The sequence below is a fragment of the Hipposideros armiger genome, unplaced genomic scaffold (genome assembly GCF_001890085.2).
Source record: "Hipposideros armiger isolate ML-2016 unplaced genomic scaffold, ASM189008v1 scaffold_57, whole genome shotgun sequence".
Taxonomy (NCBI): Eukaryota; Metazoa; Chordata; class Mammalia; order Chiroptera; family Hipposideridae; genus Hipposideros; species Hipposideros armiger.
The window spans coordinates 905,633-928,729 of record NW_017731407.1 but is presented as its reverse complement, the minus strand read 5'-3'; the positions used below and the strand labels follow the sequence as shown (position 1 = coordinate 928,729).

The following is a 23,097-nucleotide window of genomic DNA, read 5'->3' as shown; positions in this document are numbered from 1 at the left end:
AAAGAACCAAAGGCTGAAAAGTTTGTTTCTTGGAGAACCACCTCCTGGCAAGTGTTAAAAGAAACAAAAATTCAAATATATGCATATATTAGGCCAAAGATGGAAAAATAATTCATGTTAATGTTTTGGGATTTAAATAGTTTTTTAACAAATTTTGGTAAGTTGCCACTTCTCTCTCAGTTATACATACATAGAAGGATTAGGCATATAAAACCAAAATGATAAGCAGCAAAGGATGCTGAGTGGACTTGAATATGCAACTTACTTTCTTGGATAAGAGATTAGTAAATTTTAATATGTTTATTTACCTGACTGTGTTCTAAAATATCCACTTAACAGACTTATGTCTTTTAAAAATTAAATAATTTGGTAAAAGATCCTTAGAGAAAAAGACTTAATGGTGTGAGTAAATTACATTCTTAGCTAATGTTATCTGGCATCAATATTATAAAATATATTGAGATCTTGTTCATTTATGTTAGTATAGTATTTTATGTGCTGCAGTTCAAATTAAACAGTCTTTGCCCTCAAGGGGTCCAGAGAAAGTTACCCATCATTAAACCTAACCATTAGTTTTGTTTGAGTAAAACCTCACTAATATATGTTTGGGAGCTCTGAGCTTGGTGACTCCCCAAGGGGCAATTTGGAATAACACAATAAATTATAATTCCATTAGTTATGGGTCATCCACCACAATCTAAAAATGTCTCCTGTAGTTTAAATGTTAGTCTTTAACAAAATTACATCTTTCATCTTTCTGAGCCGCGTTTTCTTCTGTTACCAAGTAATTTGTATGTCTTTAGTTTGATTTGAAGAAAGAACTATAATACATTTTTTTGTATCATGAAGGGACAATTTTGTAACATATCATTATGCTTTTGGTAACTGATTGGCATAATCTATATGTGGAATAATTTTCTAGTCCCTGCAGTTTAAGAATAGCCTCAACATGTCATATTTTTAATAGGGCTTAAAAACTTACCACAAGGCCATTAAAACATTGTATTTATCATATTGCTTTGAGTTTCCAGACTCATACATTGGGTGTGTTCATTTTAACCATTTTAATCTTCATTTCAAATGTTGTGGAGCACGGAATATACCTCTTTTTCATCTCTTTAACCATTGGCAAATGCATAGTTATTTTGCACTTTTTTTAAATTTTCCAAAACTGGTAAAATTTCCCCAGTTAAAATAAAGTGTCCAGATCAGTGAACAGGAAGCCAGTGCCAATGATCATTTGTGAGAGCTTTTCACTGGTCCTGTAGTGATTCTACCAGAGGTAACCATTTTGGCCTGAATGGCATTAATTGCCAGTACAGATTTTCAGTACTCTAAATTAAAGATACCTGGTTGCAGTCTTAAAAAATATCCTATTCAGTGATTATCATTTACTCCTCATCACTGAAAATTGATAAGATGTGCTGATTTATTTTGCTTCTTCTTTAAGAAAATTAATTCAGTCTGCAAATTATGTGACTGCCTGGTATGACATATCACTATGCTAGATAGCATATTAAAAGGCAAAGAAATATAATGCACAGTTGCTATTATAGGAAAATGTGTTAACAGTGGTTTTACTTCAGCAGGCCCAAAACTCAAAAAGGCAAAAGATACCAACAAAGACACTTCACTCACTAATACTGCTGATGTATTGAAAAAGATCGAGGTAAGGTTTTCTTCTTCTTATAAGAGCAAACTGAAAATATGTCGTACCTCCTTTTGTTTTCTTCAGCCTCTCCGCCTTCTCTCTTTTTAATAACCTGGCTTTGGCAGAACCGAGCCCAGCACACAGGTAACTGGATTGAACGTTTTTGGCTGGGAGATATGGGGGTTCCATCCTTTCCTTCTCTCCCACTCACCTGTCAGCTTGCCTCACCTCCTATCACCTGATTCCTTTTCCACTCTCTTTATTTTCCCCTTGCATTTGAATTATGTGTGGGAAAGAAGCATGAAAGAGTTACATACCTAAAACGTATTTCTTCTAAAAACCTCTCAGTTTTTCTCCTATTGTTATATATGTACTTTCTTAATGCTTTTTATTTTTCTGTCTCATGTTAAGTGCAGAAGATTCTATTGAGGGAAAACTGTATCTTATGGAGCTCATTTTTAAATCTTCTTATTTTTAACATTTCAAAACCAAAAAGATGTAAAATTCAAGATGTTAATAAACTGAAAATTTGTTCTCCCATTCTGGTCCCTAGCCATCTACTTCCCTTCCTGTAGACAACCAATGTTACCAGTTTTTTATATGACCATCCAGAAATATTTTGTGCATAGGAAATACAGATTATTTTGTTTGTTTGTTTAAATGACAAAAGTAGCATGTATACTCTTTTGCATTTTCATTTTATCACTTAAAATATTTTGGAAACGGTTCAAAGTCAGTCTGTATAGAGTTGCCTCATTCTTTCTTTTCTTTTTTTTTAGCTGCACTGTAACAATGAACCATAATTTAATTTGATCAATACCCTACAGGTGGACGTTATATTTCATCTAGTGTTTCACTATTATAAACAATGCTGCTATGATTTCATGTTAAGTATGTCATTTCCCACACGTAGGGTAGATTTCTAAGATTTCTAGAAGTGGATTTGTTGGGACAGTTGTTATATGTATTATATAATATGGATAAATATTAACAGATCACTCTCCGTGGAGGGTATACAGTTTATTCCTACTATTATTGCATTGGTGGTGATGATGATGATGATGATAGCAGCTAGTTCTTATTGAGAACTTACTATTTACCAGGTTCTTTGATGAACTATTTACATTCATTCTGTGCTTAATACTCCAGTACAACAAAGAGAGATAGGTATAATTATTCCTTACTTACAGATGAGGAAGTCAAAGCTTTAAAACTTTTACTTGCCTGGCCAATTTGGCACAGTTATGTGGTAACAGAAACTCATATTTTTGTTGTTTTATTTTTTGACCAGTACTTGAGCTGGAGATAACGTGTCTAAAAATAAAGCCAAGAGAGTTATTGAAGGAATAGTGTTAACTGTCAGGTTTAGCTGGTGGAATGATGGATAGGCTTGCAGACCTAGCCAATTTGTATTGACTGATCACAGTTTCTGACTGTTCTTAAAGCTTCCTGGAAAGAAGTCGGTAAGATGACATGTGCTGTAAGGAAGATTGATCTGGACGCCTGAATGTGCTTTCTCATCAGAACAAATTTGTTTCCTTATTCCCTACATATAAACACCCTTTTTAGTATAAACATTGTTAAAACTGGAGTTTTAAATCTAGAAATCTCAATGAGTTAGCAGTTTTAATAGAGCAAAATTAGCTTCCAGATGACTCTGCTATTGTTCATTCTTCAGCAAAAGCAGGTGCACATTTTATTGTAAAACTGTGGATGGATAGGGAGTGACATACACTCAAATCTCAAAATTAATGTGTGAAGAACCAGATAGCAGTCAACTAATATTTGAGCTTCCTATTTCTATGTGACATACAGGAGGCTCTCTCTATAATAGGGTGACCATATAGTAGTTAAACTATTGGGTTGTTGGAAAAGTCATGACGCATTTTTGCAACGAAAAAATAGAAAAATACGTCATGACTTTTCCAACAACCTAATAGAACTGTTCCTTGTCCATAAACTGACTGTTTTTAAAGTATTTTCTTATTATATTATTCACATTATTCTTTAAAAAAAAAATTTTTTTATGCGGTAGTTGAACCGGCAATCTTGCTGTTAAGCGCTCATGCTCTATCCACTGAGCCATCTGGACGGCTTATTCACATTATTCTTAAAACACACAAATATGTAACGTAGTATGGGTAAATAGTTACTCTTACAGAAAAGAAAATGGAGACTACTAAGTAGGTGAACCAAACTAGTAGCTTAACACAAAAAGGAATGAAGTAATGAGACAGTGTGTGTGGCTCTGAGATCATTTTTTTAAATTTGTTAACTGATTAGATATTTTATGGGTTTGATTTAGGTTTATGTGGTAGAAATAAACTTGAGGTTATTTATTTAGTAGTATTTGAGATGACAAAATGGGAATGAAAACTTCCTAGTCCCTGTGTAGCATGGAATGAATTCTATATTTAAAAAATATTTTAACATAGCTGGTTTAAATAATTCCATTGTTAATTATGAAATAATAGCTAAGAGCATGAATTTTCAGATAAAAGAGTATACGTTGCACAGAGTTGAATAAATGTAGCACTACAGTTCCCTTTTAACTACCCAAACTTATGGCCTTTTTTACTATGGTTTGATTAAAATAGAAAAGGAAAAAGATCTATATATTAATTAGCATTAACATAACAGCATTGTGTGTGCGTATGTGTGCATTTCTAACACTTCAAAAGATCTATAAACACTGTTTGTTTACTTGTAGTTTTCCAAAGGGATTACCAGTTGGAAAAATTGCATTCATTATATTATAGTAATACTCATATAAGGCAGCTTGGGGACAGTATGAAGATAATTTTCTTGGTTGCGTTTGTTCTGCCTGAGTAGGGTGAGGTGGTGAGAGGAAAAGTGGCATTTGAATTTTGATTAGAAACTGAGCTTATCTGATATAGTCTTTTTATTTTGATTTCCTTAAATTCAAATTTGAATGTAGTTAAAGGAATTTTTAGAAATAAATATTTTAGAACCAATAAAGTAATAGCTAAATTGTAGTCACTCCAAATATAAAATGTGTTTCATCTCTATATGTAATCTACAAAGCAAATATCTTATAATAGGATGGAGTATTTGCAGATTTATGAATTAGTGTTTTGATTACTATTTAAAGATATTCACATCTTAGCCAAAGTGATCTGATGCCTTAATTATGAATATTAATATGTGGAATTATTGCTGCACCCACTTCCTAGAAAACTTGTGAAATTCTATCACCTGTGCAAATTAAGTGCAGAACAATTTAGTGAATGAATAGTGACAGCAATGAAAACAGGTCACTTTTTATCAAATGAAAAATATTGTTGGTAGTCATAATAGGAATGTAAAGATGTATTAAAGTTAAGCCTGTGTGTTATGAGGAGGTAGTGTAGTGAATTTGACAGGGTAAATAAGTAGAACCATCAGGCAATCAAAGCTTTTCTAATGCTGCATCTCTCCTTTGCCTCCTTTCGTAGAGTTGTTAATAAGTGCTAATGTTGACTGTGGTTTGAGTTTTAATCTTTCTTTTTTCTCAATCTGCCTGGTATGTTAACATGCAGAATTCCTGGAAATGGGAAGTAAATAATGAGAGAGAAAAGAAACAAGGACAGGATAATCTGTAAATAGGATAATTCACCCCAATATGACTTGATACTGTTTTAAATAATTCCACTGACAAACTGACAAAATTCCACTGATAAAACGTAGACATTTTGAAATAGTGCCATTACAGTCTCTTTTCTCCTTTTATGTTTAGGAGGAAAACAAAACACCACTAGGAAAGTTCTTCTCCATACACTGAATCAATTCAATATTTTAGAAGGAGGTAGGATAGAAATCATAAAAATAAAGCACTGAGCTGGTACCCCAGCATTACCTGAGACTCAATTATGAAGTAACAAAATCAAAGAAAATACTAGTGTCAAAATAGGACAACGAATTCCTCCTTTCTTGAGTTAGCTCAAAATTTCGTATGTGATGGTCTGGAGGTGTTGGTCAGGGACGAACTGAATGAGGTGATAGGGTTCTGTGTTCTCGTGAGGCTGAGCAGGGAAGTCAAAGTCTAGTGGTTTCCATATAAGTTAATGAAGCTCACTTATACCAGGAATTGGAAAAGAGAAGTGATGGTGAAAAATCGGATGAGGAAAATGAAGAGAAAGAAGGAAGCAAAGAGAAAAGTAAAGAAGGTGATGACGATGAGGAAGATGATGGTGCAGAACAAGAGGAATATGACGAAGAAGAGCAAGAAGAGGTAACGGTCTATTTTGGAAGGGTAACAAAGTTACTAAGCTTAAGGATTATCTAATGAGGAATCAGATATTTGGTGTAGATTAAAATGAATAAACAAACAAAAACTAACTTAATGGGAACCGAGGGCATATTGTTATCATTGGCGTAAGTCCTCTGTATCAAGAGAATTATTATAGCATTGAAGTTATAATGACGCCAAATTGAATACAGGAGGGAACAGTAACTTGATAGGCAACTTTGTAAGTGGAAATCCACAAGTTAAGGAAGTTGATCACATTAATTAAGATTTATGGACATAAAATTTTAAGTCAGTCATTAAGGGCTTAGTCATGTAGGTCTGAGGGGGGATCCCTGCAACACATCGTGTTTCAAATCCTGAAGTGCATGTGGACACGACCCGAACATTTATTATCCATCCTCAAATGTCTGAATGATCAGGGCTCAGTGTTTTTGATTTTGGATTTCCAACTTTTAGAAACGGTGCATTTCAAAATAAGCTGGAGTTGATCAAAATTATGATTGAGCACAGTAATTTTGTTGGTCCTCTTGGGACTTTGTAGACACCTTGTGTATACCCTCAGCTGAGTTTATTCTCCATTCCAGTGACATTTGTCTTCACTCCGTTTCAGCTTCTCACACCACACTCTGAATCTTTCTTCACCTGAAACTGCTCCAGCTATGAAACCTTTATTATATGCGTTAATTCTTTTGCATTAAATGTCAGATTCTTTTGCAATTTATATTGGTATAAAGGGAGAGATACAGACCCGTTTTTATCTGTTTCCAAATGGCTAGGCAGCTGTTAGCCCCATTTATTACATAATTGGCTTTCTGCATAGATTTGAAATTCCCTTTTATCAACTGTTAGATTTCCATATCTATTTAGAGGTATTTCTGGACTCTGATCCATTGATCTATTTCTGAACCATCACTAAGCTGTTCCAATGAATAGACACATCTGATTATTTGTTATTGATTTTAGGGCATATTACCCTTCTTTTTCAGGATTTTCCTGAGTATTCTGTTTATTCTTCCAAATAAATTTTAACTCTAAACATTTTAAAATTAAACATATCACATTTGTCTCCAGTTTTATTTTCCAGATCGTTCACTTGTTTTATTCCTGTACTTGACATGATTCAGCCTGCTAGACCCTCTGATCCTCTATTTCCACTTTATTGGTTCCTGTCTTAATTCCCTTCCCTAGGAGCCCTGATCCTTGCTCACCCTTCGACTTCATTCTTGCCATTGCCTTTGTCCCTTGGTCTCCTGGAACATACTCTAGACCTAGTCAACCTTTGATTAGTCCCATTGTCTCCCTCTTTTCCCCTCCAAACCTGCCTGTTGAGTTTTTCTGAGGAATCACAAAAACTGATGCCACTAAAAAAACAGAAGCCCCATTTTGCTGGCTAATATCTTTCCTGTTTCTTTTGTCAAGTTAGGTCTCCATAGCAAGTATTTCAGGTTATCTTTTCTTTTTAGTCCCTCTCCTTGACTACCTTTCCTTTCACTTTTAGCAGATAATAGCACCTTCATCTAGAAAATAGAGCCTTCAAGAAAAAACCCCTTAGTTTCATGTCCTCTGCCTTCAAACTAAATGTCTTCCCTTTCCTCTTTTTTTTTATCCGTGGAAGAAATGTCCTTTATCCTATTTGAAACTCATTGTTCTGCCCGTTTTGGGAACAATAATCCTCATATCATTTCCCTTTACAAATTTTCAACCTTTGTTTCTACCCATCTCATCTGTTTATGCATTAAACATGTTCATCTCCCATTGTAAAATCTGTTCCCCATATTCCTCCTGCACTCTCCTACTATCTCTTGGAGAGCTCATTAGCTGTCATCACTTGCTCACTTCTCCCGTTCCTCCTTTTTAGCTCATTTTAATCTGATCTGTACCTACGTTAACTAAAATTGCCACCAAATTCATCAGCAGATAAAGTTTAGTCTTTGTTTCACTTGGCTTTTCTGCAACACTTATCATTGCTCACAGCTTCATTATTAAAATGTTTCCTTTATTTACATTAACAATTTAAGGCAATTTATAGGCATCTACTATCTTCCAGGCGTTGTGCTGGGTGCCAACATGTAGACAAACATGGTTGCTTCTCTTGGTTTTTATGACTCTTCTTGTTTTTCTTCTACTTCTGGTACCTTTTCATGATCTCTTTCGAGTTCTTCTTTTTAGTCTTTAAATGTCAGTATTCTTCAGAGTTCTTCCCTTGGTCTTCTTTTTGTCTCTACAATCTCTCTGATTGATTGAATCCTTATCCAAAGTTTTAGTTACCCTATAAACTTAGGACTATAATGCTCAATTCTTTTTCATTCACCCTGGAGTGATTGTACACTAAGTGTATGATTGGAATTATACAAGGCAAGGGGAATATCAAGATACAGCTCCCCTCAGGACTTAGGTCTAGTTGGAGGCAGACAAGAATGGAGACAGTTATGATACCGTGAATAATGCTATGATGTAGTAGTGCAGGATGCTATAGGAACATGTAAGAGAGGCACCAAACTCCATTTTAGGGATGTCAAAGGAAATACCTTTAAAAAGACAATTTATGAGATCTGGAGTTAATCAGATCAGATCAAGATGAGAAATGGAGTGGAGGAGACTCCCAGATAGAGGAAAAAACATGGAGAAGGCTTGGTGGTGATGAGAGTGGCATAAGAGTATAGTTGACCAGATAAAGCAATATGGCTGTACTAGAGAGTGTAAGTGGGGTACGTGAAGAGATGAATGAAGGGTCTTGAATGCCAGACTGAGAAATGTGGCTTTATCCTAAGTGCTTTGGGGAGCCATTGAAGAGTTTTAAGCAGTGGGATAGTATGATCATCCAAGGTCAGTTGCCTGGATTGGAAGGAGCCAGGGTTGGATCATGTTTGAAAACTTGTTACTATAAACCAGAGGTTCTCGATTGGTGATTTTGCCCTCCAAAGGATATTTGGTAATGTCTGGAGCCATTTTTGGTTGTCACAATTGGCCTTGATGATGGTGGCATGCTATTAGCTTTGAGTGGGCATTGACCATTACTCTAGACAATATTGGCTTTTGGAATGTTTTTTATAATCTGTTTGATTTGAGGTGTGTTGAAATTAAGATCTTCCCTAACGAGGACAGCAAACATCAGGAAACAAAGTACTTTCCAGTTTAATAGATATATGTTCTGAGTGGGAGGCCAGGTGAAGGATGGAAACAGGAGTTCAGTTAAAGGCTGTCTATTAAAGTTACCTTCTTTGCTCTTTTTTAGCAATTAATTAATGAAAAATTCATGCTTATTAACTTACCTGAAGTACTGAGGATTTGATAAGCATTTTATATTGAAGAATAAAATGGAGCATATTATCTATATGTAATACTACGTATGTAAACTGAGGAAATACAGACTTTTTTCTTCGTTACTCAATCTTTTGAATACTGTAATTAAAGAAAAAAGCGAAGGCTCAAACGAAACCCAAGAACCATTTCAGCCATCTGTTTGAACAGGTTCCCACTTTATACCTGTATCAACATTACTAGCATCATAAAATTACCTAATGTGAATCACTGAACATACTTGGAGGTGCTTGTGTCCAAAACACAAGTGGCACATGCTTAGCTTGGAACAGTAGAGAATCCATCCCTTCCTTACTCATTGCCACTTTTATGTACAAAATGGCTTGCTTATCTTCCCACATAAGTGTCCTTGCCAAGATCTCATTTATACAGTGGCTTCAGCTGAACTCTCAGCCATACCGTGCCCCCCCTGTACATCGGCCTCAGGCTTCAGCTGGTTTCCGGACATTGTTGGATTTCTTGGCACCAGAGAAGCCAGGCCAACTTCCTGGAAATGGTAAGGGTCTTAGCTGGATACAGAAACTTATTGTTTAGGGAAGACAAAGTAATGAAAGAGTTATCTGAATAATATGTTACCTTTCTTGCTTTAGTTATATAAATTTATATGTATAATCCCACCATGCATTAAATAAACTGACATCCAGGAGACTTTCTTTTGGAAATCACCTCTATTTGTTACTCTATCATAATTCCTGCTGTAGATAGTAGAGATGTGGAGGTTATTGTGGCTAATTTCAATCATGTACAAAAATCTTGTGACTATGAAACACCCATAGACTTATCACTCATCTTTAACAATGATCAATCCATAGCCAATCATGTAATCACTCACTCGTTTAGCCAATCCACTTCTTTCCCCTCACTTCCTTGGATTATTGTAAAGCAAAGCCTAAGTATTGTATCATTTCATCCATAGGTACTCAAAAATGAGGGTTCTTTAACAACATCACAATGTCATTATTATACTTAACATAATGAAATATAATTCCTTAATATCATCAAATATTAAGCCAGTGTTCAAATTTTTTCATTTGTCTCAAAAAAATTTGTTCCAATCAGAATCCAAATATAGCCCATACACTGATGTTAGTTCATAATGCTCTTAAATTTCTTTTAATCAATATCTAAAATGGGTTAAATTTTTGATAGAAAGCACAGATATCTGGAGTCATTTACATGAATAATAGTCTTACTTTGCCATAAGAATTGGAATAGTCTCAGGAGCTTAACCCCTTAACCTCAAGGAAATTGAGGGGCCCTGGATGGAATGTAATACGGCATTCTCTAGGTTTGATTTGGTATCTTGAGGCCTTTTTTTGATAGGAAGCAAACATATCTCTACTTATGCTTGTTGTGCATTGTGACTGAAAACCTTAGTTCTGGATTAATCTAACGTTGAGGTAAATTGGCTTTATTTATCAAGTGTTCATTTTTTTGGAGTAAGTGTTCAGTGGTTTAGCTAAACCATGTATCAGCCCACTAAGATGTAATGAATTAGATGTCTCTTGTAATAGGCATCCCTTTGTGTTCTCTTAACTAGTTGGTGACAGAGAATAGGAGCGAGTGGTGCTCTTGGGGAAAAAAGCACAGGTAGATAGATGTGAGTGAAAGCTAATGTGTTTTCTAAGCATTAGACATAACAGACTTTTTTTTAAGCCTGGTGTATTTTATTACCTAAATTTGGTATTTATAAACTTAGAGGGACAACATTGTTCCTTAATAATCATGTTACTGCTTATTCATTTTGATATTTACTGAGCATTGTATCATTTCTCTTAGGAAAATGACTACATAAATTCATACTTTGAAGATGGAGATGATTTTGGTGCAGGCAGTGACGACAACATGGATGAAGCAACTTACTAGCTATGACATTTCTCAAAAAAACATTTTTATGACACGGCTTCGGAACATTTGGATAGACTTCTTTCCTATTTCTGATAAGGAATGAGTAAGTATTTTATTTTTGTTCCTGTTTTGTTGGACAAACATTTGTTACCAAAATATTCAGAACCACTTTGAGTTTACATACCACTTATCTTACCAGTTAGTCTCTGACATTCTGACATTCCTTCTCAACACCTGTTACCCTGTTAAGTATTCAAGCAAATTTTGTTTTTTGGGAGGGTATTATTTGGATTAGAATGTGCCTAAAGAGTTTTTGCATCTTTTAATGTATGTATTCATACTTGAACAGATTATTGTTTAACTGCTGATCTTTTGTAAAACTATCACTAGTCATCACAATGGATTTCTGTAATCTGAAAGCTGATTTAATACTGCACATGCAGCACTTTAAAAATGAAGAAACTTGAAAATAATTTTACTTTTTAGCTTTTACATGGTATGTTCTGTGCTACTACATTATGACTACATAAATCTACCTGAGCTCTTACAAGTACATATGAGATTGGAAGTTTTGTGATTGAAAACACACACACACAGGGAAAGATGCCAATTGGAGCTATGTAAATTTCACAGCTCACATCTCAGCCAGTACAAAAACCTGAGATGAATATTAAAAATACTTGAATTGGGGGCTAACTTCATTCATACTATACAATATATGAGTTAATCATCATTCCACCATAATAAGTTTGTACCTTCAAATAGTTGGGCTTATGAAAAATTAGACTGAGACATCTGATTTAAATTTATACTTTACAAAAGGTGGAGTAAGTTCTAATTATATAAATCTCACTGACGAATACATGTGTGAAATCTGTAAGGTGTAATGGCCTCTATTATATTTCAAAGACTCATCACTATCCAGTTGATTTATATAACAGTGCAGAATTAAACTCAGGTCGTTCTGAAATTAAGATTAATCTTTTCTTTTTTAATTAAAAACTAGCTTCCCTGACTTTTTATATTTGTGGGGGGGAGGTACCTAAAAATTTAGCCTCTAAAGACTCACAAATAACCAAAGATTTGGAAGGGAATTCATATATTCCAAAAAATGATTTATTAATATTCACCAAAAGAAATAAATTTATTTTTCCCTTTTGGGACAGTATCACCTGTTACCTCCTAACCTAAGAACAAGAACCACAGATTCTATTTCTACCTTTACTGTTAAACTCAACCTTGAAATTGAGCTTGGTTAAGTTTTTTGGGGGGGCCTTAATTTCTTCACTTGTAAACCATTTCCTATAAAAATTGTTTAAATACCAACCTAAATTTACTACTGTATGTATTCATTCTCTTAGCATATAACAATGATCACACAATTTAAATTTGGTCTCGTCCTCTAAAAAACTGTAGCTTGTAAAGGGATCAAAAACACTATTTTGAGAAACATGTTTTCCTCAGAAAATTATTTGTAATCCAATTTCCCATCTTGTATTCTGGTGGGAATACAAGATTTAGTCTTTAGCCATTTTATAACATGGCTTTCTCAGGAACAAAGATCACTTAAAATTGTAATAGTTCAGTGTTATGTTGATCATACGTGAATTATTTGTTTAAAGGAGCTTATAAAAATTTTTACAATTCAAAATGGAAAACATGAATAGGTCTACTTTAAAGCAGCAATCTACTGTACTTAGAGTGAAAACCTCACTTAAAGTTTGGGTTGTAGTGAGCAAATAGTCATCGAGGATTGATAATTAACATAGCTGTTTTATGCTCTCACCTTCTTATTAGCCAAATACCATTTATGTCTTATTTCTGTGGTTGTTTACTTGCCTTATTGGAAATCTGATAATTGCTTGAAAAGGGCAGATAGACCAAAGATATAGGTTTTTTTTTTTTCCTAGCTTTCAGTCTGTCTCCACCGTTTTAGTCCTGCAAGATGGTAAGACAGCCATTTGGGCAGGGATTTGCTCTGGGAAGCCCCAGCCATCTCCCTAAGTGCACCGTCTTCCCCTTTGGAAAATCTCTACAACTTTAGACTAATTGTGAGAACAGACAAGAAGTATTTGCAGGTTGCTTGTGCCAGCATGAATCTTGTTTTTGTGGCTTACAATCTCAGAGACTGAAGTTATTCCATGGGAAGGTAAACTTTAATGCAAAGATAATCTCTTATATATAAAAAAGTATTTGTTGGTGAAGTGTCTTTAAAATTGCTATATAACAAGCAAGACTGTTTTGTTGCTATGATGCTTATTTTTGTATTGTTTACACATTAAGTTCTTACAAAATTGTGTCCTGTTGTAAGATGTTTTACTTTGAACCTACTTAAATATATTAGAGAAACTAATGCAGATTTTACCTGGTAAAATAACTGTACTAAGCAGCGATGCCCGTATCAAATACTCTTGAACTACCACCACCACTAACAAAACTCTAGGTGGTTCAAGTGATAAAGAGATTTGGCACACAGTATAATATTATTGGGATCATTGGTATCATGGACTGACACTGGATACTAGAGAATGCTAACAAATTCAGAGGATGCTCATCTTTCTTTCCCCACTACCTCAAAAGTGTCAAGGTTTGGGCCGGCCGAGTGGCGCGATGGTTAAGAACTGGCTTGGGACGCCAGAGGGCCCTGGTTCGGATCCCACATATGAGGGCCAGTGACACTGCCCTCTTCAGCTAAGATGCTGAACAACAGCTCAACCTGGAGCTGGGCTGCCCTGAGTCGCCGGCGACGGCGTAGGCTGCAGCCCCTGTGGCAGTAGGTTGCCATGGGCTACCATATGTAGCCAGCAGCCAGCGTGAGCGGCCGTCCAGAAGCCGGCGACTGATCTGCCTCGCCCGGGAAGAGCGCAATGATGGTGCCAACTTGGGTCAGTGAAGCAACGTCCTTCACAACTAGACTGAAGAACAAAACGAAAGCAATTTGTCTGTTCCCCTTCCCCCAATTCCCCAGCACTGTTCCCTTCCCCCCACTACCCCAATAAAAAATCTTTAAAAAGTGTCAAGGTTTGTCTTACTATGTATGGTTAAAAGCTCTGTAGTAAAAACTGTATTAAAAAAAAATCACAATTTTGAGATCAAGGTGACTTTAAAAATGAAAAAAAAAATTACACTATAAATTCCTCCATTAAATAAAAGCTCCAAATAACTTTCTTTTTTGCTACAGTAGGTAATGTTTGAAAATGAATATTCTGGAAGAAATGTTTTATAATAAAATTTACATATAAATAGAGCATATTGTTCTATGACTGATCCACAACTTGCTAAGACTGGGACCTTGCCTTATAAGGTCTTCTTCCATGAGATCCAAGATCCCCCAAAGAACATTCATCTGAAATTAGTTTTTATTCCATTTCATCCTATAAATAATCCAGTGAATTTTGTTTCAGCATAACAAGGGGGATGACAATTTGATCTATCTTAACATAGTATATATCAAATAATTTGAAAGAAAAGGTTTTACTTTATTCAATTAAATTCACCAGCTTCCATTTTAGATTGAATAATAAAATAGAAACTTTATTTCATTCTGAAGATCTTTTAAAATATAAGGGGCAAAAAGTTTTAAAAACCAGTTTTACAGATGTACATGCTAACAATGTTCTACAATTCCATTCTGCATTCGTATAAAATACATTATACAAAAGCTTTATAGTATTTGCATGTAAAAAGAATTATATAATGCAGATATTTCTATGATCTAACAGTGCAATATGCACATACTTGGAAAAAAATACTTACTTCCTGAGCAATATTGTTGTAATTCAAAATAAGAATGATTTCCATCATAATGCACCATTTAAATAAATACTTCTAAAAACTCCACTTTTACCCTACAACACTGACTGGATCCTTGCTTCATATTTCTAAAACTAACTGTATCCTTCATATTCCCAAGTAGGTAATTTCAGAAGTAGATATCTTTAAAAAGAACCAATTACTAAGTAGTGGTTTATTTAAAAAACTCTTCAGGCCACTAAACAGCAAGTAGAGTCCAGAAAAAGAAAACCTTTAAGAAACAAGGCCTCTGGAGAAGTTAATTTAACATTACAGTCTTCTAATTCTTTATGTGGCCAGCAGACTATAATCAGTATATATTAAATGGCATCCATTAGTTAAAAACAACCTTAACCATTGTACCCAGACTTAAAAAAAACCCCTAAAAATAGCTGAGTTTTCTTCACAACTCCAATTTTTTAAGTGAACAAAATATAATGAATCATATACAGTTGTTACTTTTATGTATATTATACATATATTTATCTTCTAATGTGAAGCCTCAAAGTTTTAAATAAGGGTTTTGATACAATTAAAATTCACAATGTCAATCACATTTATTTTATTAAGTTTTACAAAGTAACCTGCATTTGCTACAAATTTTGATGTATATTAGTACTTTTCAAAAGCTAAAATTATTCTGTATCTATTAAATGCTTAGGAATTTTTTTCTTTTAAAAATGACTAGAATCTAATTCTATATATAACATATAGAATTATATATAATTCAAATTATATTCAATTAAAATGTGTAATTCAAATATACAAAACAAGGAAACTGCCTGTGTATAAGGATGTAATATTTCCTTCAAGGAATAGGACATCCTCCAAGACAGAAATGGTTTTTAATCAGCAAGTACATAGTACACCTCACTACTTTAAAAATAAGTTACATATCCTGGAAATCAGACCTCTATCACAATTTCAAAGTACCACTAGCAAAAAGGAATCACTGCTTTCCATAATTTCATCAATTTGATGTAAACAAAGTTCTTCAAAGGCCATACAGCCCATTCTACCCTAGAATAATCTGTATTTTCTTCGCTAAAACTTGATTTTTCAGCAGGCGTAATAAATACAATGTAAACTGACCAAGTTAACACTGAGCATAAATTAGAGAGATCATATTCCTCTTTTCAAGATGCCCAAGGCACATTAAAACAATGTTTTAAATTTTAAACTAAAAGTTACTCAAAAATCAATTTGCTGCAACTTCCATATTAACACTTTTTGGTAATTGTCCAAGTTCCTCCAATATATGCAGAGGTTTTAATGTTTGACTTCTCTGTCCTGTCATTTTAGGAAACTTTGCTACTGAAGGTACATTCACCCCACACTCTATCAAGCTTGGAGCCTGAAATACAAATGATTGGTCAAAAATTGAAACATTAAAATTAGGAAATAATGCCCAGAAAATTAGGTGGTATTATGGATCTTAGGGTACACACTTTATTATACATAAAAATGCAAACCAGACTGTACCAAATTTTGCTTCTAATGAATCATTTTGGTTACATTTTTAAAAACATATTAAAAATTAAATGATGGGATCAATATGCAAATGCTTATCTAGCAGATCCATAGGTCTTAAAAAGTGGCACTATCAAGCCCTTTCGACCAATCCATACATCTTTGGCCTCTGTCCCCAATTTTATGCTCTAATTCAGGGGAAAAAAAGGTTTGTTGGACACTTTCTCTTTGAAAAAGAGAGGTTAAGGATTCAATTAAAAACAGCAATGTGCCTGTTCTTGCTAATGCAAAAGGTCTCTATATTCCTGCTTTTGCTTAATGAACCATATTCTGCAACAGACCTCAGAGGCAATGAAAATTTGACCCCATTAATTTGTGCTTGATAGTGAAGGTGGAGATAAATTTATACAGCCTGTTATGAATCCAACTGAAGCATTTGAAATAATTCCTAACTTTAATTCTAAAACTGAGATTACATATAAGGCATTAAATGCAATTAAGGCATGTTACCACGTGTAACATAACAGCTTATCACAGTATTACTGTCTCAATAATGCTAATCTGTACATGTATAACACTTTTCATCAAGAATTACAAAAGTGCTTTCAAATATCAGAGGCGAATATAATCACTTAAAAAACAGAAGCAGAGGCAGCCTTCTTTAAGAGACAAAGATTTCTTTTAGGTCTTGACCTAATCCAGTGTTCTAGTGATTAAATGGCAACTTCCAACCATACACATTATTTTCAGGACTTTTAAAAATAATATTTAGTCTACATCTTAGTCTCTATTACATACTTTATACATTACTTTTCCACTTCTGCTCCTACTTATGTTTTCATAGCATATGTACGAAATTTATTTTCAAAAAGTTTCAAAATGGAGTATTAAGTATGTGCTATCATAAATAACTTTAGAATCAAACTTTTTGCAACTATTTTGATGGTTCACAGTAGTAAATTTTCTTCAGTTGCAGATATCTGGTGCTATCATTATTCTGCTTATTAACATTAATAGCCTTAAACCAAAAATAGTTAAAAAATAAAATTTAAACATAACCAGTCTTGAATAAGAAAAATGATGGATTTTCCAACTTAAAAACTTCTTAGTAGATACATATTTAAATTCATTTCTGCTTTAAGCATTGTTACAACAGATATATGGGTTTACTGCTCTCAATATAACCAGCAACTGCAGGGGTTTTATACTCCATCCATTCGTAGATGGCTCAAAAGTGAAAAACAAAAGCATCTTCAAACTTCCTAAATTCTGCCTCTGAAGTGGTTATTGAATATAATTGATTCACCACATTCCAGATGTACCTGTGATGACAAACATTGTTATGAGCTAATGCTATGTTTTGTGTTGAGCAGCAGGTGACTGAGAATCATGACCATGTAGTTTATAATCATCTTGTCGACCAAAGGGCATTCCTTTAGTTGGAGCAATTTCATTGTCCATTTCTCTCTGCTGTGATGGGGGTGTGACTCCTGAATGCAAATGTGAAGAATCCACTGTTGAATGGTGACTAACATCCACTTTAGCTAAAATTTCATAATACAACAAGTAAAATACTGGCGTTATTATGCCTACTATCAACATTATCACTACCGCTGTCCACCACCCTATTCCCCAGTCTGCTCCATAATAAGGATCCTTACGTTGAATGTTTTTGTTATCCGGTTCAAAATGTACTTGTTGTGCTGTTAAGGCAGACACCACCTCGTTAAGGTTTTCTCTTTTGGTGTCTGTACATTTTACTATTTGTTCTATGTCTCGATCTACTTCTTTTAAAAAGCTACCAGCTGACTCACTGGAAGAAAGAGAATCATTATGTGACAGGATTTCCTGTTGTTCTGGAACGTATTGAACAGATGAAGGACGTGAAGCCTGTCTTCCTTTCGGAGGATAAAGTGTTTCAGTCAATGAACTAAACTTTTTTACTGGAATTTTGATAGCCCTAAGGGCAAAAAAGTCTTGATCACAGATGAGATTGTTAACTCTCTTGATATCTGCTACCTGTAAAAAAAAAAAAAAAAGCAACATATAGGGTTGTTGTAAAGATTAATGAATTAATATGTATGAAAGACATTTAGAATAGTGATATATAGTAAGCTCTGCAAATATTAACTATTAAATATTAATAGGAAAGTCAGAAACCTGCAGAATCAAGGTCAAAGAGCCTTTTTAGGAGAGTGGTGAACTTGATCAATGGCAGATTACTGATCATGTCTGATGCAGGCTGAGAGTTCTTGCTGGAAAAACCAATTCCCTTGAAGTGTCTGCGTGGCAGTAGGAGGGAAAAAGGATTGAAGAGTAACCAGGAGATGAGACAGTAAAGATAAGGGGTGATTTGTCATTTTACTACCTCAAGACTATTTTTTGTTAAGGCAAGTGAAGATTTATTGACAAACCCCAAAGCCTGACCCTATTCTCTTTAAATGTTCTTTTCCTTGGTTATATTCTAATAACTGCTTAATACTCTTTCTGAACTAGGTTGCCAAGATTTAGTTGTTGCCTTAGGTTATCTCTCTGAATATTCCTATATTTTTTCTGTTATGCTAACTTGCTTGGTTGCATTTAGGATTGCAACCATGGCCTTTTTTGTTTCTTATTACTGTTTTATAACTGGCATATTTTTAATAATTCCTATGACTGGATATTTATAAGTGGAATTACAGCACCAAATACTGTATTTCTTAAATGATAAATCTTTTGGTAAGGTTAGTCTATCATTAATTATCTTAACTCCCTGTGTTGTATCAATTTTCCCTCTAATATGGCCAGTGCCATCTCTCCTCTAATGTTTAACTAATTGCCTTTCATCATTCATCATTCTAAATAAGGAATCAGCTGGTACATCATGTGATTTCTCCAAATACATTTCTATCAGCTTCTCCTCTATCCTTACAAATAGTTTAGTCTAAGCTCTGATCATCTTCTTTTGAGTTATTCTAATACCTTCTTTATTGGGTCCTCTCCAATTCATCACCAGCCTCCCCCACCATTTTTCAATACTCTTGTTAAAACTATACAATGGAGGCCGGCCAAGTGGCGCGTTGGTTAAGAGCTGGCTTGGGACGCCAGAGGGCCCCGGTTCGGATCCCACATATGAGGGCCAGTGACACTGCCCTCTNTGGATGTCTTGTGTAGGGTTGGAAAGACGTGAAAACTGCATCTCAGGAGCCATGGTACTGATAACTTTCTAGCTCTTGCAGCCTTCCAATTTTAAGTTATTTTCTGATATAAGGCTTGTAACCCTCAGAAGGACTTACTACTCCTTTCAATTTTCCAACACCTTCCCCAGTTTTTCAAACCCTTAACAAAGTACGTACATATTTTCTCATGTGGTCCTCACTGGTAGGAACAACTTCATGGGTCATCCTTCACATAGATTCCCGTGTAGATGGCATTGCCAAGAGTTGTGTAACTCCTGCAGCTCCGGAGGTAATGACACAGACAGGCACAACCCCAAGCCATAAGAATCCCAAATCCAAAAGAAACAAGTTTCTTTCCATTAACTGCCCAGTTGGCATTAATCTGACTTTGATTTTAGACTCATAGCCAGGCTTCCCTCCTTTTTTAGAACAGAATTTCCAAGCGTGTATTTTGAAAAATATTAATGGAAATCACATAGGAAAAAAAGTTTCTGTGACCAAATAAATTTATAAAACAGTGAGTTAAACAAATTTAAACTGGTTTATTTATGGTAGTACTTACATCTTTTCATTTTTTATTGTGCTTCTAAGAATGTTTCCACATGTGCGGTTTGATTACCAAACCTTTCACCCTTTGCAAACTTGGGCAACTGAAATTCAGAGTGCATACTTTCAGAAATGCTGATCTAACTGGTTTACTGAGGGGTTTTTATTCAGTGGGGCTCAAACNGCATCTTAGCTGTGGAGGGCAGTGTCACTGGCCCTCATATGTGGGACCCGAACCGGAGCCCTCTGGCATCCCAAGCGAGCTCTCAACCATCGCGCCACTCGGCCGGCCCCATGCATTGCATTTTGTTGTCATGTCTCTTTAGTTTCTTTTAATCTGGAAGAGTTCCCAGCTCTGTTCTCCCATCCAAATTTTTTGGTATTATGTGACTTTGATAACTTTTAAAAATCTAGACTGCAGTTGTTTGCAGACTACCTCAATTTGGATTTGTGTGATTGTTTTCGCATGAATAGACTCAGGTTAAATGCTTTGGGCAAGAATCCCACATTGGTGATATCGGATACTTCGCAGCACGTCATATCAGGAAGGCACATGATGTTAGTTTGCTTCATTACTGGTGACTAGGCATTCTTCTAAGTACTTAATGCATTTAATTTTAAAACAACCTATGCTGTAGCTATTGCTTTTATTTGTTACCGATTTCAGGACTTTGTACATAAGGACACTGAGAGTAAGTATCTTGTCTAGGGTCACATAGCTAATAAATAGTAGAGCAGAGTTCCGAAGTCAGATGGTTCCAGAATCTGCGAGATTAGCCACTAACTACATTGTGAAGAGACTGATTTCGTGATTCCTAAATCATCACCTACCTTCAGGGTATGTAAGTGGAGGCCAGGAGATGGGTCCTGAGGCCTGTAGTGAGAATTCCTTTGGAGAGAGCTGTCACCTCCAACCCCAGGCAAAAGTGGCATTGAGTCAGAAAATCACTTGGAGAATTTGACAAAGAGTTTAAGGGACAGAGGCACTGGTCACTGATTCATCCAGAAAAAGTCAAAGGTGAGTTCGGCCCTGCCCTGCAGTCAGAGTAATGTCAGAGGGAAAGTGTGATATTCTGAGGGCCAGTTGTGGGCATGACTGAAGGGTCTAAATTGGAGGAATGAAGTGATCCCTACCTACCAAGAGGATCTGCAATGTCCTACCAAAAGTTAGGGATCAGAAGTGGCCTGCCCAGGGAAACACAGCCCGTGTTAGGTATCCCCACAGATGAGAATCTCTAAAGAACTCATTTAGGAAAGAATCTTTACCTCTATATATTTCCCTGCTTTCCAACCCGAAGGAGACATCAAAGAGCATAGCGAAAAGGGATAAGTCTTAAGAGCTGAGAGGAATCGAGAAATAATGACCATGCCCTCCTTCCCACTGTAGGCTTTATAACCTGGATCAGGCTCAAGCAAGCACAGAACTAGCTCTCAAAGCATAAAGGGGAGGTGAAGCTTTGCATTGCACTATCTGAGAATGAGGCCATTTGTTAATATTTGAAAATGCATGTGAAATGTGGGATCCACCCAAGATTTCATCCTGGGGACACAGAGAATGATTAACAGTGCAGGTTTAATTCAGTAAACTGAATTCAGTGAACTGGCTACTTACGTACTGAGCCCTCTCCAGTGTTTCCTGTTCAGGTTAGTCACACTCCAAACTGTGGAAAAGAACCTCTTTCTTAGCCACTGCCAGACTGCTTCTAACTTTTGACTCTAATTGAGGAGTTGTGTAATGGTTATTCTTCTGGAGAACTGCGTGCTGTGTTGCCTTTTTGTTAACTGCAAACGGAACTTTTCCACTTGTTGGATGGAGTAGGTCATCACTGACAACGTATTTTTTCCAGTAATGCCACCCAAATTCTGCCCCCACAATGGGAGCCAACCACNTTGGAGGACTCACACTTCCCTATTTCAAAACTTACTACAAAGCTACACTTACCAAGACATGTGGTACTGGCATAAGGATAGATATGTAGAATTGAGAGTTTAGAAATAAAGCTATACATCTATGGTCAATTGATTTTTGACAAAGGTGTGAAAACCATTCTACAAGAAAATAATAATTTCTTCAACAAATAGTGATGGGATAACTGGATATCCATATACCAAAGAACACTATATATGAAAATTAGCACAACATGGATAAAAGACCTAAATATAAGGGCTATAAAAGTCTTAGAAAAGTACATAGGTGTAAACCCTCATGATCTTTGATTTGGCAATGTTTTTTTTTTGTTTGTTTTTTTAAGATATGACACAAAAGCATAAGCAACAAAAGAAAAATAAAGTGGGCTTTATTAAAATTAAAAACTTTTGGGCATCAAGGACACTATCAAGAGAGTGAAAAGACACCTCATAGAGTGGGAGAAAATATTTTTAAATTGTACATCTGGTCTAGCATCCAGAATATATTAAGAACTCTTACAACTCAACTACAAAAAGACACTCAAAAAATGGGCAAGCACTTGTTTAGATATTTCTCCAAAGAAGATATGCAAATAGCCAACAAGCATATGAAAAGAAGCTCAACATCATTAGTCATTAGGGAAATACAAGTCAAAACCACAATGAGATGCCGTTTTTTATCCACTAGGTTGGCCATAGTTCTAAAAAATGTAAAATAACAAATGTTGATGAGGATGCAGAGAATTGGAACCATCATACATTGCTAGTGGGAATGTAAAATGGTGCAACTGCTGTGGAAAACAGTTTGGCCAGTCTTCAAAAAGTGAAAAATAGAATTACCATATGACCCAGCAATTCTACTCCTAAGTATATACTCAAGAGAATTGAAAACAGGTGTTCAAACAAAAACTTGTCTATGAATATTCATTTCAGCACTAATTATAGGAGCAAAAAGGTAGATACAACCCAAATTTCCATCTCTAGGTGAATGGATAAACAAAATGTGATGTACACATACAACTCAATATTATTCAGCCCCCCACAAAAATACATAAAGTACTGCTATGTGCTACAGCATGGATGAAACTTGAAAACATTATGCTAAATGAAAGAAGCCAGACATAAAGGCCACAGACTGTATGATTCCATTTATA

General features: G+C 35.2%; 2 protein-coding genes across 3 annotated transcripts in view; one reads left to right on the top strand and one right to left on the bottom strand.

Moving 5' to 3' along the window:
- The window catches only part of POLR3G (RNA polymerase III subunit G), a 46,056-nt gene extending 30,816 nt beyond the window's left edge, over window positions 1-15,240 (top strand). The window contains exons 6-9 of the mRNA XM_019641110.1: window positions 1,587-1,669; window positions 5,736-5,882; window positions 11,001-13,656; window positions 14,091-15,240. Coding sequence (XP_019496655.1) covers window positions 1,587-1,669; window positions 5,736-5,882; window positions 11,001-11,087 — 317 coding nt within the window. The 3' untranslated portion in view covers window positions 11,088-13,656; window positions 14,091-15,240. The remainder of the gene's footprint in view (window positions 1-1,586; window positions 1,670-5,735; window positions 5,883-11,000; window positions 13,657-14,090) is intronic.
- A 1,526-nt stretch (window positions 15,241-16,766) lies between these two features.
- LYSMD3 (LysM domain containing 3) overlaps window positions 16,767-23,097 on the bottom strand; it is a 22,909-nt gene continuing 16,578 nt past the window's right edge. For both annotated transcript variants that reach the window (XM_019641138.1, XM_019641139.1), the window contains exon 3: window positions 16,767-18,350. In XM_019641138.1, the coding sequence (XP_019496683.1) occupies window positions 17,685-18,350 (666 nt within the window). In that variant the 3' untranslated portion in view covers window positions 16,767-17,684. The remainder of the gene's footprint in view (window positions 18,351-23,097) is intronic.